This window comes from Mchenga conophoros, linkage group LG15 (genome assembly GCF_057382185.1).
Source record: "Mchenga conophoros isolate Kocher_MC1m ecotype Shallow Benthic linkage group LG15, M_conophoros_male_GT1.1, whole genome shotgun sequence".
NCBI classification, from domain to species: Eukaryota; Metazoa; Chordata; class Actinopteri; order Cichliformes; family Cichlidae; genus Mchenga; species Mchenga conophoros.
The window spans coordinates 26,174,162-26,192,791 of NC_140540.1; the positions used below are offsets into that span (position 1 = coordinate 26,174,162).

At 43.4% G+C, this 18,630-nt stretch overlaps 1 protein-coding gene across 3 annotated transcripts in view; it reads left to right on the forward strand.

Moving 5' to 3' along the window:
• vta1 (vesicle (multivesicular body) trafficking 1) overlaps window positions 1–18,630 on the forward strand; it is a 63,123-nt gene that overhangs the window by 22,241 nt on the left and 22,252 nt on the right. For all 3 annotated transcript variants that reach the window (XM_085248015.1, XM_085248016.1, XM_085248017.1), the window contains exons 3-5: window positions 2,013–2,140; window positions 7,493–7,568; window positions 14,206–14,320. In XM_085248015.1, coding sequence (XP_085104141.1) covers window positions 2,013–2,140; window positions 7,493–7,568; window positions 14,206–14,320 — 319 coding nt within the window. The remainder of the gene's footprint in view (window positions 1–2,012; window positions 2,141–7,492; window positions 7,569–14,205; window positions 14,321–18,630) is intronic.

The following is an 18,630-nucleotide window of genomic DNA, read 5'->3' on the forward strand; positions in this document are numbered from 1 at the left end:
GATGAGTCTGTGGTGGTTCTGATCACCTGTGACTGTGGGAATTACGCGCATCTGAACAAAGATGGACTTTATCAGAACCACATCATGGACTGAAGAGTGTAAGGTTTTCAGAAATGTAGACCCAAACCCAGATGGATACATGTGTCCAGCTATTTGAATTTCCTCTTGAGCCCTGAGCGGTCGAGGAGTTACGGTAAAATCCCGGTGGAGCTGATTTTTCATGCCACTCTGTGAGTACTTGGTACACCAACTATCACTGCAGAGCACAGGTTCTCTTTTTTCCAAAACCGTTTGATTTTCGTCTCTAACACAAACATTAACAGAGTTACAGTAAAGCGTGCTTTTACACGGACCACCAGGTTCATGGTTCAAAAAGGGTTAAGACCTCACTAACGTCAAGGAAACATGTATTGATCTCAGACACTCAAAGCTTTCTGAGTTTAGAGACACTGACTTGAAGCTCAGACACATGAACACTGCTCAGCGGATGATGGAGGAAAATTCAAATGACTGCAACTAGAATTTAGATTTGAATTGATTTTAATTTAATTTAATTTATGCAGCACCAAATCAAAACAACAGTTGCCTCAAGGTTCTTTATATTGTAAGGTAGACCCTACAATAATAGATGCAGAGAAAAGCCCAACACTCGTACTATGACCCTATGAGCAAGCACTTTGGCGACAGTGGAAAGGAAGAGGTGGGCCGAGGCTGCAGACTTGAGCATAAAGCATCAGCTGCAGTCAGAGGTGTTGGAGCTGGAGTCTCTGTGATTCATTGTCACTCACATATTTATGGTCTTCATTTATTAACAGAGCTCATGAAAGCGTGGCTGGGCGTCCCGTCGCTCATGCACACTGCTGTGCATGTGTGGATTTCTGTGGGAAGCGGCCCCGGTTTGTTGGTTTGGACTTGGTTTGCACCTCCGTGCGTCACACTCGCTGCTCCCAGAGTCAATAAGGCGTCACGGTCTCGTATCAAAGGCTTGCTTCGCTCTAACCTGGTCCAGGTTTACATTTAAAAAGTGGCGCTAATTCTTCTGCTTCACTTTAAGTTTGGTCGCCTGTCAAACGGAAACCTAACCAGAGCGAGCGAGCCTGAGAGTCATGGCTGAGTTTAGCGACTTTCCTTTCATCCCACATTCTTGTATTCCCAGGCCAGTTGTCCTCTGCTGTCCTACGCTCAGCTCAGTGCTTTTACATTCCTCCGCTACGACTCACAGTCAGCGAACAGAGTATCTATTCAGCCCGGCCAGGGTCCACCTGCTGGAAGCAACCTGCGTGTTTGCTTTAGTGCTTTTACAAGAAACCCGAAGCCTGCTGGACGCCGTAATGGACAGAGCTAGGCATTTCATATAGAGGAGCAATTACAGGTGGAGCAAACCTAGTCAAAGCGAAGCAGAGTGAGCGAGACTAATCAAGCATCATGCTAGATGGCACCCGCTGAAGCGAGGACGTGTTTGCCTGAGTTAAAACATTTGAGCTAAGAAGTCAGAAGTGTTTTTCCGTGCACCAAACCAAAAGCGACACATCCAGGGATCAGGGTTAGTTTCTCCGGCCTCCGCTGGATGTTTAAAGGATCATCTGCAGGTCCTACTAACTTTTAAAAACTGTAAATAAAGCAGATACTGGGATAAGTACATTCAGTAGATGGAATACTCCAGAAAAAGGGTTTAGCTGGTCAAAGAGAGGCCCTGTTTTAATGATGGCTTTGTGTGAATTTGTGGGCACTGGTGTGTAAGTGTTGGTCTTCGTACAGTGAATGCATTGAGTGTGTGTCACCTGATTCAGCAGTTAAAACAGTACCTGGTCTAATAGCTCTGCAGGTCTATCTGTTTGCAAACGTGAGCGTGTGCAGATGTTCTTCTATATTTCTGATCTGTTGATCAGTTTCAGGCTAAAACGTATTACACCTTTCACAACCAAAGTTTGACACTAAAACAGATTTATTGCTTTTCTCTGCAGAGCTTACACGGTTCCGTTCATGTGTCGTTGTTTTTGTTTCTCCTGCAGATGAAGAAGGAGCTGAGTGATAACGAGTCCATCAGTCAGGAGGTGGTTGGGAACGCCCACATCGAAAACTATGCCTTAAAATTATTCCTCTACGCTGACAACGAGGACAGAGCAGGACGATTCCACAAGTGAGAACCGAGCCACTCCTTAAGAGAGAGAGAGTGTGTGTGTGTGTGTGTGTGTGTGTGTGTGTGTGTGTGTGTGTGTGTGCACTTACTAGCAGGACTTTGAAGTTGGCTTTGGCCTGTAATCATAACATCCCAGAAGAGTGTAATGGCCCTGCGTAACTGGTTTGTCAGTGTAATGATTTAATCATTGAATGATGCTCTGATTAGTCCAATTAGAAACTTTGAGGTATTTAAACCTTCAGTTCATGATGGAGTCTAAACATTAGATTGCCATTACAAAGGACTTGATATGAGATTTGTATTCACGAGTACAAGTACTTCATGGAAGGAGTCGTCTTGCAGGAAGAAACACAGAGCAGCTCCCAGCCCTCAGAACCACACAGTCCTGCTGTTTCTCTGCTCAAATAAATATCTCAAACCTCAGTGAATAAGCGGGATGCACAGACTACCTGGTGCACTGGTGTTCTGTGGACCACAACAATACGATCTGTGACTTTGAAAATGTGAGCACAGCTTCTGTCAAAAGAAACTCAGTTTCTCAGATAAAGGTAATATTCAGATTCCAGTTAGACCCGTTACTTATACTGTGGGCTCTATAAGACCAGCTTTGCATGATTCAGTGTTCAAAATAATTCTTCTTATACTCATACTGGGCCACAGTGCAGCTCATCCTTGCTTTGAACCAAAAGGTTTTACTCGCCCATCCAAGAATGAAAGTTTGTAATTATTAATAAATCGATTAGTGACGGTCTGACGTTTTATTCACACATGGTTTAATTATGACCTTCCTCTCTAATCTGATCATTCACGAGGAAGGTCAGTATCTAACCGGGTCACTGGAAGGGTTTGTTGGAGGATTTCACTGGATAATTATATTTTTTCTTTTATTAGTTTCTTTGAGTCTTGATGTTTTTCCTCTGACAGGAGACATGTTGGAAACACCCCAACACTTTGTCTTTCATACTGCAGCTCCTCAGCCTTTCCTCACTCTGAAACACAATATTAGGTTCCTCCCACACTCGTGCATGAGGGGGCCGTATCAGGGCTATCCCCACTCAGTGATGTCAGCGAGAGCCAAGAGTAGAAAGGCCTGGGTGAAGCAGAGAGTTTAGAGCAGGCTGAATTCCTCACATCTGCACACTGAGCTCATTATTTGAAACTCTGCCCGTGTTTTTAATATGAACTTACACGAATGGAGCAGAATTCATGGCAGAAAATAAGCACAGCTGCCCCCCTTTAGGCGTCACAGTGTCACAGTGGGAAATTTTCCGGAATGTTCAGGAATATTCAGGAATATTCAGGAATGCTGCTCCTTGTAGTGCACGCTCAGTTTCTGCCGTCACCATCAGATGGTCGACGGCCCTGTTGGGGACGGTCTTGGTCTCGGGGGACTTCTGCGTCCGTACATCCAGTTCCAGACCGTTTGGTGGAAAGCCGGTCACATCTCCTTCCATGGAAGCAGTAACTCAGGCATCATGTGGAAAAATGCTGCCTATTTAGGTCAGGAAACCACCTCAGCCTGTTGATCTTCATTCAGCGTTCAGCTGAGAGTGTTTTAGCAGAGATGTTTCTGCTGCTAATCACAGTGTTCACACCCATCACAGCTTTAACCTTTGGAGCTAATTGAACCAATGAAGTCGGATTAAAACCAAAAACGTTAGTTTGTAATCATTACTCTTCTGTTAGTGACTCTGGTTGTGTTAAATCCTCATATTTAACGGGGAAGAATAACATGACACCAGGTTATTGGAACAGTTGATTTGGGGGATTTCTCTGGAAAATGTGTGTTTCTTACTCTTTTCCTTTGTAATTTCTCCTTCCCCCAGTTTATCACCTGGAATGAGACTGCCCGACAGGAAACACCTTGGAAATAATCAGAAGTGTTTATACGTTCTCCACACGATTTCAATGCGTTCTTTGTTTGTCTTATCTGCGTTTCTAATGGTACATTAAGTGAGGCTGGCCAAATATTTCAGTCAGGAATTCAATCTTTTTTTTCTTTGCTTTGTCTTTAAAAAGTTGGACCCTGTGTCTGACTCAGACACACCATTTCCTAGGAATGAGACAAAGAACAACAAAACAGAAGCACCTGCAACTCTGTGCAACTGCTGTAACCTTTCAACTAAACAAAGAAATCCACCATGCCTGCATGACAAAGTGACTTCAGATACCCGCTTATCCTCCCATTACCTGGATTCAGGTACACAACAGCAGTTATCGGGCTGAGCTGGTTATCTGGTTGTGAGTTCACCTGGAGTTTCCCTTGCACGTTCACATGATAGGTGCGGTGCTGGTCCATCCATGCTTCTGACCAATAGGAAGCATGGATGAACAGGTTGATGAAGTCTCAGCATGAACACAGCTGCTGTAGACAATGCAGCGGTGTGAGCATGTCCGAGGAGAAGCTTTGGTCAGCAGCATTGTTTAAGATCTGCTGTATTAATAAAGTTTTAAAAGAATTTGAAGCCGATAGAAAGATAGTCATCAGTAATACAGTGACATCATCACCACAGCAGAAACCAAAGGAGTTATTATTTCATTAAAGTAATTAAATCTGCTCATCCTTAAGGAAAACACCCGCTCCAACATCCCGCAAGTTTGCAACTTTATCACTCCACACTTTATTACCTCCCCGAGCCCGGTTCTGCCTGAGGTTTCTTCCTGTTAAAAGGGGGTTTCATTCAATTTATTTCAATTTAATTCAATTCAATTCAATAGCATATCAGTAGCATCCAGATCTGCTAAAAAGACAGAAACTTGCATGACGTCTCCTCTGTGAACTCTGGAGACTCTGCACTTTGACCTTTGACCTGGGAGAAACGTGCAGAGTCGGTTTCCCTTTCTGTCAGTCATCCTGCAGCAGCTCATGCAGGATGAATGGATGCAGGCGACGTGTCTCTGGATTTGTTTGTGGTGTAAACACAGCCCAAAAGCTGTTTCCAGCAGGTATATGAAGCAGGACTGACTCAAGCTTCTGTTCTGCTGCTGGTCAGCAAACCCGCCTGCGGTTTTACAAGCAGCAGCGGTCTGCTGCCAACACGAGCCTCAGCCGTGTGTTATGTCACTCCTGAACACACACACACACAGTCACACGGATATACATGCAGACAGAGGTGTAAATGCGTACATGTTTACATGTCTTCATTTTGAGTCACACAGCTGAATGTTTTTTGAAAACTTCCCACTCTGCACTACAAGGAGCCCATTCTTTGTCCTTACCTGTGCGTGCGTGCGTGTGCGTGTGTGTGTGTGTGTGTGTGATGATGGGTTGCTGTGGTTACCAAACGTATCTACTCTTCAAACCAGAGAGCCCGGCCAGCCTCAACATCTGATCAACATCTTACACAAGCACATGCTGTTTAAAATCTTTTACCAAGAGTCAGATAACAGATAAAGAAGTAAACAAAAAGTAAACAATACTAAGCAAATAATTAACTAGTAATAACGTATACGTTAGCTTAATAAACAACAATAAAAGCTTAGTAAAGGTTTACAGTGACGTTAGAGGTAAAATGAGTAATGCTGTTATACAGAAATAGAAGATCCATCCCCTCCAGTCTAAGTGGCATTTTTAAGCCCCTGCCCCAGCTCATGTGGGTGGGACAGTAATGGAAACAAAAATGCTGATAACTGAAAGATAATCTGCAATCCTCAAAACACAAATGTTTGGCTCTCGACCTGCACCAGCCAAAGTTTTAAAGGTGCTTTCTTTTTTAAAACAATGATCCAAATGTAATAACTCTGAGCCAATATATATTACGCCGTTTTATACGAGCAGTGACATATCTGAGTTCATGTGATTGTAAGACACTTTTAAAACTCGAGTGAGTTTATACAGTGTCCTGGCACTGATGCATGTTTGAATCCAACATGTCTCAGGAGACAGTTTGTGTCGTGTTTGCGTGTTGCGTGCTCTGTGCTCTACAGCACGCTGGAGCGGTCCTGTGGTGCTGAGCCTGCAGCTGCTCCAGTGGTTTGTTCCTTTGTAGCTTGGACCACTTTTAGTTGGTATTGATTAAGGCTGGCCGATATGTGAAATTTTTCCAACCCACATTAATGAGTCCAATAAATGACGATAGGCGATATATTCGTGCAGGTGACTTTTTGATGGGCGGAGCAATGTAATCATGCACAGACTGATTTGCGCGTTTAGAACACAGAAGTCCAAACATGGAGCAACTAGTTGCCCAAAAAAATACAAAGTCACCAATTTGGGATTTCTTTGGCTTCAAACCGAAAGATTCAAAGAGGCAAACCTGAGGATGTAACCAAAGGGGTGTGCCGCTTGTGCAGACGCATAGTGCCAGCAAAGGACTCAAACACGACTAACGTGCATGAGCGTTTACGTGTCCACCATCCGGCTGAGTATGCTAGGCTATCACCAGCTTCCTCAGCTCTATCGAAAGTGCTTTTGCTAATATAGCTACTTTTGGATTATTTGTTTATTTTGTTAGATTATAATATTATTTTATGCCATGTTATACCCCTAACTAAAGATTGTGAATTATTATGTAGTTTTAGTTTGCATTATTCTCCTGAATTAGAAGAAGCTGATAACTATTGCATTCGTTAAACTGATTTGCATTACATTAGACTGCTGCTTTATTGTGGATGAATGATATTGTTTTATGATGTTATAAGAAATACTGTTTGCAGAAAGTCATCGCCTTATTTGTCTGATTAGAAGAGAACAGAATATACTGGAGTTTTCTGCCCCAACTCAGCAGGAGCAGATAAACGGGGAGCCAAGGTCGTAGCTTAGGCGCCGTGTGAGAGAAAAGCATGTGAATGTTTAGGCTTTTATGATAAGGTGGGAGAACCAGAGGCTATAAGAGTTTGAGCAATGCTCCACCATTTTGAGATCTGAGGCTGTCTGCATACGGTGTCCATCTCCCACGCGGGTGTTCATTAAAATCATCGTTTGACTTAACCCGGCCGGACCAGTGTTGTTATTGTGGTTTTTCTCTTGTCTCCATCCCCAATATTTTGAACCTTAACAATTTATTTATTTGAAATGCACCAAATCACGCTAAAGCTGCTGGCAGACGGTGCCATTAAAACGGCCCTATTTCTTTTTTTTGTTGTTTTTCCGTTGACTGCTTCTCTTAGCTTCAACCAACATTATTGGCAAAATTGCTCATGGGCAAATAAATAAATCGCTGTTGTAGAAACAAGGCTCTCTCAGTGATGGAGTAAGAGACAGTAAGAGACTAATGGACGTTCTTCCATCTTATTCATTCACTTCTGTTCTGCCCATTTTTTTCAACCCCCTTTTCTTCCAACCTTTCCTCCTTCGTATATCCCATAATTCCTGCCGTCTGTCCCCCTCCTCTGCCTCTTTCCTTCCTCCAGGAACATGATCAAGTCATTCTACACTTCAAGTCTGCTGCTGGATGTCTTGTCTGTTTTTGGGGAGCTGTCAGAGGAGGTAAGATAAAGACCCTGCTGGGAGTCCCAGGTTTGATCTCTGCAGAGTTATAATGATGACCAACCCCAATAGGAAGCTCATTTATCAGTTAACTGGCTGAAGGATGATGCCGACTTTATTTAATCATTTATAAATGATCCAATAATCCCCAAAGAGACCAAAACCAACAGAACATTCATCCTGCTGCCGAGGCCTGTCTGTGCAGCCAGATCCTGACAGCAGTCATGCATCTGCTTCTTTCGACTCAGACACGAGAAAGTGACACAGTCGTGACATCAATCAGGTCACTGCACTGTGGGAATGTCATTAAAGGAGACTTCAGGTCATTCTCCAATCCCTTCCTTCTGATATTTCATTGTTGTTGTTTTCATAACAGAGCTGCTGTGAGGCCAAGCGTTGACTCAGCTGTTGCGATGTATTCAGGGTGCTGCAGATAAACAGACTTTGTGTAAATTTGTGCTCTTATCCTCCCGCTAATCTGCAGTTATTAGCGAACCTTTACAGACTGACCGCACAGCCCGACATTGTTAAAACACAGAACTTTATTTTATTTCGCAGCCAAAAATTTTCAAAGATCCCAAATGTGCCATGCTGAATTTTCAGGGAAGAGATGCACAAACACGTTAAATATTTCCATTTGATGAGAAGGTGCAGCCACAACACAACAAACCACAGAGTCTGTGTGAACATCAGAGTCTGAGCAAATTAAAGCTTCATCATTGGAAGCAAAGGTTTAAGTTTAGTGGTTATTAGCAGTGGCTGGGAGTTATTTGTGCCTTAAGGTGTGAAACACAGCGCAGCGTTTCCCACAGATTCAGATTACAGTACGTGTGGTGCAGGAGTCCCACGCTTTCTAAAAAAAGTGATTAAAAATTCTGCTCAAATGTGCCGCTGCTCTGAACATTTTATGTGCAGCGTTTGTGATGAAGACATAACGGAGCTGTAGATGTCTCTGCAGCCATCTGCCCGTTATCTCCACCGTCAGCCTGCAGCTCGTCCCTCTGAGGGGCGCTGAGCTCTGCATAGAGGTGTTATGATCGACTACTGCAGACCATCATGTTGGAGTTCAGCTGTGGGATGAGGTCCTCTTGAGATCAGACACCCAGACAGTGACTGAACTTTCAAAATAAGAGTGGGTAGGCTTATGGCTCAGTGAATTAACAACAGATAATGAGATTCTCCCAGATGGATTGAAAAATGGCCAAAGTATGTCCCCAAATATATTTCACTACCATTAATTATAAAAGTTCACCCTGTCGTTAGGAAACCCTGCAGAGACATTTTCTTTGTATAGCACCAAATCACAACAACAAGGTGCTTAAAGTTGACCGCGTACGAATCTTTACTGTGAAAGTGAGGTATGAACACAGTCCTGCTTAGCTCTGTTCCTGTAAACACCTGGTGTGTATGATTCCCAGATCACCCAGAAACCATTAAAGCATGATGGGGCACTTAGTTCATGTATGGTGAGCTGTCATGTTCCCACACTGAGACCCACTGGTGACTGAGTTTCAGGCAGCAGAAAGAGGTTTTCAGCAGTGTTGCCACCATCTTATGTAACACTGTTACCGTCAGGGACCTTTATACTTCGTGAATGCCTTCAATGTGTTCCCATGTGTGTCAGAATTCATCCCACTGACTTGTTTCTGAGAGAGAAACCGAATCTGTAGCTGCCGTGTAACAGTCTCTGAACCCGACAAGTGAGTCAGTGACTTTGAAAAACACGACTATCCAGTTCAGTATTTTCAGAAGTGCTTTTCAAAAATGACTCTAGCCTTTGTAACTGAGGCTGGCACACATTTAATGTCACACATTTCTTCAAAGCAAGCACTCAGATGTCAGGTGATGTCCTGCCTGTCAGCAGGTACCACCCGTCATTTATTGATGTTTTTGCTTCCAAGGAGCCCGTTTGTCCTGTAAAGTGGTCTTGAGCAGCAGCTCTCCAGGGTTTCTGAACAATAATCAGTTGTTTTATTTATTTATTTATTTTAATTTTATTTTCAAGAATAAAAAGCCAACTCAAGGGATGAACCAGTGCTGTTCACACAAAACAGACAACTCAGGAACCAGTTTGAAATGGAATCTTGTGGCTTTTTGTTATGAGCAGCCTGTGTTTCACAAAAACTCATAATTTGTTCTTATTTTTTTAGGTGAATCTATAAAAATTGCCTAGGATAACAAAGTTAACACCAACAAGGTGATTCCCACAGAGCTATTGACTGAAACCTTGCCATATCTCAGCATGGTGTGTTTTTTAGAACACTAGGTGACTAAAGAAGAAATTAATAACCAAAACAATTGCCTGTAGCAAATAAACAGTATCTGAAAGTTACTGAAAGGACGGCTGTCAGGAAGCAGTTCTTAATGTAGGGAAACGGGGAGAAAAGGCAGAGTTATGAAAACTACATGAACAGGTCTGATGGAGAGATGGATCCACATCATGGTCAGTATGTACGAGGAGGTCAGGAGGAGGTCCAACAGTGAGAGTCTGCAGCCATTTGTGACACAGGGTGGAGATTCTTTCCTGGATATCTGAAATGGAAAAACAGGCAGAAAACCTCTAAACAAGAGCTTCAAATACTCTTCACAAATCCTGGAGATCTTTTCCTGAAGATACTTAAAGAAATGACAGAAAGCTCAGAGAGCTCAGACTGAAGAATTAAGTTTGTCGTACCTAATGCAGATTTTGAAGCTGGTTAGAATTGTATTGTCTATTTGTTAATGTGGCCACAAACTTTAAGTTGAAAAGAGAGATGACACCATTAGAGGAGATCGTTCCCTTTTATCTCTGTTCATTAAGAACACCATTAATCCTCAATCTGGCCCCAGTCCAGCCCTCCAGTACATTTAATTGGATGTGCATCCATATTCAGATGTGAAGACACGGCTGTGTGATTTCATGTTAACTGCATCAAGCTGCCAGATCTTTAACTTTACCATTGTTTTCTCTTTCCTCCTGCAGCTGTTGAGTTTTTATGTTCAGGCCTGATATAACAAATACAATTTTGCTTTTACACGAGGAGTCACTGTTACGCCTGATCAATTGGAATTATTACCCAGTTGTTTCCTCTTCAGTTAGTTCCTTGTTGCTGTGCCTGGCCGAGAGCGTGCACTGGACATAAAAATCTACACGAGCAGAAAGCTCATATGCGTACTTCTTCTACTCCGGTTGTCACCGCACTACATTGTTACTAACAAAGGCAGCGTGGACCATCTGCCTCTGACTATAATTATGTCTCTCCACCATGAGGCCATGAGCCCACCTGGGGACATTGTCAGCCAATGCATTTTACATTAACAAATTACGGGAATTGAAAGCATTGTGACCCTAATCGTGGTACTTCACAGAAAAGAGTCAGCAGCCGGGGAAACTACATGTTCCTGAGTCACTCTTTGAAAATCGGATCATCACCTAGAATATAAAAGAATCTGGATTTTTTTTTTATACAGTCATGAAAAAGTTTTCACAGTTGTGCACAAAACTTTATCACATGACTGCATGAAGATAATGATGTTTCCAACAAATATGTTGAAAGTAATTCAGAACTGAAGCATTCGTGGTTCATCATATCTTGAAACGTTTAAGGTTTTACCAACCAAATGTCCAAATGAAGATTTAAAGTCCAGTGGTTCCCTCTGTGAATTGCTACCTTATTGTGGTGGAGGAGTTTGTGTGTCCCTGGGATCCCAGGGGGTATGTTATCTGAGGCTTTTGCCCTATGGTAGGGTCATCCATGGCGAATTGTCTGGTCCCTCACCCAGGAACAAACTCTGCCCGGGATGGGGTTAACTGGGCCACGCCCTGGAGCCAGGCCCAGGGAGGATGCCCGAGGTCGAGCGCCTGAGGCCAGGCCCAAGTAGTCTATGGGGCCTGGCCAGGCACAGTCCGAAGAGGGAACATAGTTTTTTGTCTTTATGATATTGTTGAGTCTTTTTGCCTTCTACAAAAGTCCTGTTTAGGTGTTAAATGAATGCAAAGACAACAAATTGCCCCATGAGGGAGCATGTGCTTCCCTCTGCTATGAGTTATTGTTTAACCGAGAGTTTTACAATGTGTGACCTTTCTGTTGAAACTTTTATAGCGGTTACATTCCTGTCTTTCCCTTTGCGTGCTTTAATATCTCAAAAGTGTTTTTCCAGGGATTAAAATAACCGGAGCCTCATCCATCTGCGATGGTAATGCTAAGGCTAAACAAATACGCGTCAGCTCTCCGTGTTGTTTCTGAGCTGCTTCTGTGAATTTGGCACTTAACTGGAATAAGCAGGAAATTCTCACAGGTCTTATCAGCGTCACTCCTATTGTAATATTTCAAAGATCCTTCAGCCTTGATTCACTCTAATGTGCCCCCATTAACACTCTACTGCGTCTCCTCACACCTCCATTGTAGTACATCGTGATCATTCACTGCCTGACACCGAGGACCTGGGACACGCAGTTTATGAATTGTAATGTAAATTCTCTGTGGGCGACTCCAAGCAAAGGCAGATGCGCACTGATCATAAATTTTACATCACTCACACCTGAGTGCAAACCAGTGTATAATTGAGGTTTAGTGCCCAACTTAGTACCTGTTAACCCCACTGGTAGAACTTTGTTACTCTGACTCTATAGTCGTATAGGGGACTGAGCCACTGGATAAATACCTCTAACAGCCTTACAGTGTATGTATGTTTTCTTTTCTGGGTTGGATGGATGGAACTTTATTCAGTACCTGAACCTTGAACCTTGGGACTGAAGTATTTTTATTTTCTTTAACTTCAAATTCAAATAGCTTACACCTTTTTATACCCTTCAAAACTACTTACCTGCTTCTTTGTCTTCAGGCCTTCAGCAGTTATACCCTCCCATTTAAAATCCAGGTCCTAAAAGTTGGCTCAAATTAAACCAGTAATGCTTTTTTCGTTTCAGACTCAGTTTTGGTATCTTTTCTCTACTTATCATAGAATAAATTACACCTTCCTTTCTCTGGCCCTGCTTTAAAAGCTAACCTGATTCACATTAGGTCCATGTTCTAGAGTACTGATGGAAATCGGATAGCCAACAGAATGAGACCTGAATGTAACAAACCCACAGCAGACCCCAGTGCATGTTCATGCTTCCTGCCGGCGCCGCAACACTGCCGCCTCCTCCTGCTGTGTAGCCACCATCTCAGCCACCATTTGGGTCAGCTCCTTCCACATTTGGCCTAGTTGCAGGTCTGCTGTGTCCTCATCCTAGGTTTCGGCACCACTGTAACAAACCCACAGCAGACCCGGTGCATTTTCATGCTCTGCGGCATCTCTTTATTAATGGTTGCTTGTTCACACACACTGTTGGCTGCAGCTTTCTCTATCTCACTGCCAACCACACACACACTGACAACAACCACCATCCTGCAGGACCCAGTACCGTATTTAAGTCGGCGGGGCATGATTGCGGATGCCGTGCAGGTGCGTCCGCCTTCCCTGCATGGCACCGCAAGCCACTCCCTGCTACACTGAATAAATATTCCAGCACTTGGTGAGAGGAAGGATCTGTCAGTCTTTTCAGCTCCATTCACCTCACTCATGGACAAGACCTACAGACACTCATCCCTGACCCGGAGTTGGTACTCCATCTTTTCTAGCTGAGGAATCGTGGCTTTGACTGTGTTAATCCCACCTTTAAACCACCCCAGTGCAAGGTAGAGGTCAGCACCCGACAAAAAGAACCATGTCATCAGCAAAAGCAAAGATAAAATCCTGACTCTAACACCCTCCACTCCTCAACTGTGCCTGTCCACGTGTCCAAGTCTGTCCAAGAGTTAGGAACAGAATATTTGATAAAGCAGAGCCCTCACAAGAATGAGTCTTACTTTTTGTTGGCGGTGTAAACCCAGTCCTGTACAGCTGTACTGGGACCAGAAACTAATAAAGCTAAGCAAAGCTCACACTTCATGCAGTTATACAGTTTGCCTCACTCTCAGAGCACGCTGGCATGTGACAGGTGCAGCAAACAATTTCTGCCTTCTTCTCTTTGTTTGGGGACCGAACATAACACGTTTGTCAAGTGCCACTTGGATTAGGACTTCCAATATAGCAGTACTAGCTCTGCTTTTTATATGTCGAGTGCCCAGGTCACAGTCTGGCTGTCTCAGGTAGATCCGGTGACGTCCACAGTGTTCCAGTGACTTCCAGTCTGGAAAGTTCCTCATCCAGATCATGACTGCAGCTGCAAAACGTCTTTAACAAAGAGAGCCCCTATCCTGCATTGCTGGTGTATGACAATGAATTTAGGACCCATGGTAAACATGAGCAGAATAAATGGTTCCAATTGTTAAAATTAGATTGGTGAAACTGGGTGCTTTTGAACGGAGCACCCTGGGACCCACAAACATTTTTATTTTTCAGAAGACCTCATTAAAGGAGAATTGGAAACTAATGATTATGACATCATTAGGAACTAATGATTGACAACCTCAATCAATGAGAGTTCAGTTTGAACTTCCAAGTCCTTTACAGTGACTAAATTCATACCTTTCAGCAGCCTCGACCTTTGACCATATCGCATGTGTTACACTAACCGGCAGTTAGTTTTTGGGGTAAAAGCTGTGGAAAAATATATCTCCCTGTGTCAGTTATAACTTCCTTGATGTGTGTTTATTCTCGCCTTCACCAGAACATCCAGCACAGGAAGTATGCCCGCTGGAAGGCCACCTACATCCACAACTGTCTAAAGAATGGGGAGACGCCTCAGCCCGGGCCCATCGGCATGGGTGAGGACGAGGAAGCAGGTGGGACACACTGATATGGAACACACACACACCCCTCTTTCCCCGTTACCAAACAGTCCTCTCTTGTGTGAGTTCTCTTTAATGAATGCTGAGGCCAAATTCCTTTTGTGTGTGTGCGTGCGTGTGTGTGTGTGTGTGTGTGTGTGTGTGTGTGTGTGTGTGTGTGTGTGTATAAACCTTGGCTCTGCATTGTTTGCCTTATCAGGTCTGGGGCTGTAGCAGGAAAGTCATGCGGTGAAACTGGAGACGTTGTGAGATTAAAGGAGTGAGGAGAGTAGATTAGTCATGTGGTCTGTTCTTACATCCACAGTAAGTTTGTGCTTATGTGTGACGATGATTCAAATTAGCACAGTCTGGCTAAGAAAACTAAGAAAATGTGTGTGAAAATGCACCTGAGTGCGCGTGTGCCGCTAGGCTGTGCCGGATCTTTGTGTTCGTGTATACATGAGAATGAGCTGATATTTATTTTATTACTCTCGGTTTCCTCATATTGAACACAGATCCCTGACCTTTGTCACATTGTAACGTTCTGGCTGCTGATGCCAGGCTTGCACCATAAAACGTAACCTTTAATAGAAAGAAAGCATGGGGGAAAACGCCATGAGATCCTGGGGAGATTGACCGAATTAGTCCACCAACAAAATGACCACAGCAGCCTTTAAAGTTCACCCTGTTCTTAAAAGCAGAAATGTAGGGAAGGAAACAAACCCTTTTTCTAATGTTCGCCACTTTAGCTGCTGACATGGGATTTGCAATAGATTACGACCTCCGAATAATAGTTTTTGCTCAAGTGGCTTTTTAAGTGGTCCAATTTGCAGACCATCCTGCAACTTACAGCATTTGTCTTTTGGCAAGTGGTAATTCTCTGCCTCTCTGGGTTAAATCTAAACATCAGAATAGAAATGGTTTGAGCTGTTCCTTTTTTTCTTTCCCCTACTCATGTGAACGGACTTCCTCCATGTTTCAGGCAACATGCGCGCATTCGCTGGTACAAAAGTTCGTTTTTCCTTGTATTCCTGTACGTCGTACGTTAAATTAGACATGCTACGGCACTCACAGATCCAGGATACATTTTATGGTAACAGTTTTTGGTGTTCTTGCCTCATGGTTTCTCTCACCTTCAGAAACTTGCTTGATTGTTGCAGACTTGCTCAGTTCTCTGTGAAAGACATTCTTAATTGTAATTAATTAATTAATTTTTATGTGATGTGAGGGGTATACTTTCTCTTTGAAAATGTGCTTGTGATCGATGAGTTCAGGTCCTTCAGAAGGAATCGGACAAGCGAAGTGCGATTGTGTGGCTCGGCGTCTCAACATCTCTTGGGAGCATTATGTGATTATGCTAATAATTCCTAAACTCTGGTGACTTTATCTACAAGTCGATTTTATACCACGCCATCTGGACTCATTTTCAGATTGCACTCAGACTGCGAGAAATTGCATCAAAAGGCCCAGGAGAAAACACGAGTGTGTTTTGACATGAGCACCTCCGGGCCTGCACACGTCTCCCGTCCCTGCAGGGGAAACTCGAAGCGTAGTTTTCATGTCAGTGGAGTGATGTTGACGAATTCCTCGCTACAAAAACGACCATCTGCTCGGCCACGCCCGCTCAGTCCACATACACGCGGGCGTGCTCGACCGTGACATCACCTCAAAGAGCACTTATCTGCACTCGCATGTAACACACACACAGCACATTTACTTTTTCTTGTATTTCCGACCATGTCTGCCACAGATTTTCACGCTTTCCTCCTCTCCCTGCGGCGTTGGGGTCTCTGTGTCAGTGATGACATCATGATAGCGATATCATCCACCCTGCACGTATGGATGGTGTATGTGTGTGTGTTCCAGTGTTACTGTATTTTTTTGTTTTGTTTTGGGGTTTTTTGTTCCATTAGGATTTTATCAAGATTCCAACACCATTACGGTGTGTGTGTGTGTGTGTGTGTGTGTGTGCGTGTGTGTGTGTGTGTGTGTGTGTGTCTGTTTTCTTTCTGTCCTTTCTCACAGACTCACAGACAGCCCAGATGTGTGTGTGTGTGTGTGTGTGTGTGTGTGTGTGTGTGTGTGTGTGTGTGTGTGTGTGTGTTGGAAAGTGAGCACATCTGTCTCTCCATCAGAAAGCATTCCTTTCTGATAGGATCACTTTTGATTTATTACTATTGTTGATACTCCTGCAAATACAACATGATTTGTGGAGTTTGTTTCTCTGTTTCTCCTGCTGTGACGAACATGTCAGCCATTGCTGGCTCCAAAGAGTGAACTTCAGGGTGCTCGCTCTCTTCACCGTAATGGTTAAAACCTTTGTGACTGTCTGCAGCTTAAAGAATCTATTTTTTTTCTGTGATTTGTTGGCAGTTGAATTAATCTTTGATGAGAGGTGGGCGGGGTCAGTGGCAGCTTTTGTGCACAAATAAAAAATACTTATGCACACGGTTAATAAAAAACTGATTTAGCTGCTACCTGTTTCTGTTGCTGTGGGGGATTCCCCCAAGAATAAACTATGTCTGTATCGCCACATGTTTCCTTTGCCTTCAGATCACACAGGGTGGTAAACTAAAACAAATGAAGTAGAAATCAAACGTTTGACTTTTAGGAACACTCGGACGTGGATTCTTTGGGTTCGGTGTGCCGAACCGAGTGAATGCCCGCTGTTAATGTCAGCTGTAGTGATTAACAAAGGCCCCATATATTGTCCAGGCGTCGTTTATTTACTGCACTGTTGTCGTGGTAACTTTGTGAGATATTATTTCCACATCTCAATAGTTCAGAAATTTTTCACCCAGGGCAAGGAACAGAGGGGAAACTTCCCATGTGATAAGGTTGTTAGAACAAAGGAACGTGTTTACATTTTTTTTTTTTATTACGGACTTGACCTTTAAAGATCAGAGCCTTCAATTACAAGCCTCGTCTGGAACAGCTGGTTAAATTTCATGCGATGTTTTTCACAAATCCCTCCATATATTGTGTCATTTCCCAGGATTTCTCAAAAGGTTATGATCTCACAGCTGTTATTTACCTTAAAAGAATCACTTCTTGGAGCGAACCTACAAAATAAACCGATAAATGCTCCTCTGTTTTACTCACTGAACAAAAGAATCCATACGATCGTCAAACTCATTTATTAAAGCAGACTCGCCCGCCAGCACAGTCATGGTCTGTTTCACAGCAGTGTTACACAAATCCTGATCACATCGTGCTTCTTAGCCCTTTACCGCTGTCTCTGAGGCGCTAGCAGGAGATGATCCTGGACCTTATTTTATCATTACATGGAGACTCCACCTGTGAGTCTGTGATGTTAGAATTGTGTGTCCCCGTGCTGCTGGACATGCATGACAGCAGGCACCGGACTCTCCACTGATCCACTGTAAGTAGCTTAATTGATCTCTAGAGAGTAGTTGGACACACACACAGCAGAACACCAGTATACAAGCGGTCATTACAGGCAGATCATTGTCTCCCAGCAGCCCTGCGCCGACTTTCTGCTGGCTGGAGGAGGATGTATTTAGCAAGAGAAAAGGAAGGGATGGAGGGAATGAAAGGGTGGAGGTTTTGGGGGGTGGGTGTGGGGCACAGGGAGAAAACGTCCCGTGCCGAGTTGTTAAAAATATAAAGCATGTTTTCTGTGACCTGAAAATATGCTTTATATGGTGAAAGTTATTGAAACATGACTTTCATAAACATTAAAGTCAAATCGAGCAACACAGAAGGTCGGTGTGTGTAAGGGGGGTCCTTAGTGACAGTTGGATAAACAGATTTAAAATTAAGGCCCTGTGGAGCCCACAAATCCATTCTGACAGACCGGCTGGTGTATAATACTAAGGCTACGTTCACACTGCAGGTCTTAATGCTCAATTCCGATTTTTTGATCAAATCCGATTTTTTTTTGTCTGCTCGTTCACACTACAGATAAAATGCGACAGCAAACGCGCTCTAGTGTGAACCCACAAAGCGGCCCGCATGCGCAAAAGAAGACGTCACACACAACGCGCTCTGTTTAGACCCAGAGCAAACAGTATTGTTTGACTGATGGCCCTTAATATAGAGACTTCGGACTTTATGTTTCCTAATTTTTGCTTTAAGTTATTTTGTTATTTACATAATAATGTAAATAACCTCATAATTATCCTTATTGCTGTTTTAGAGAGGAGCGGTGCTTCAAAGGATAGTTGCAGATTTCTGTCAGAATCTGCAGATTATACAGTACAAATAAAATGTTCACGTTTCTCCAACGTTGTCTTCCCAACAGTTTCACTGACATCTACACTGGATGGCCAGGAAGCATTCACGATGTCTTATCGGGCGCTTCT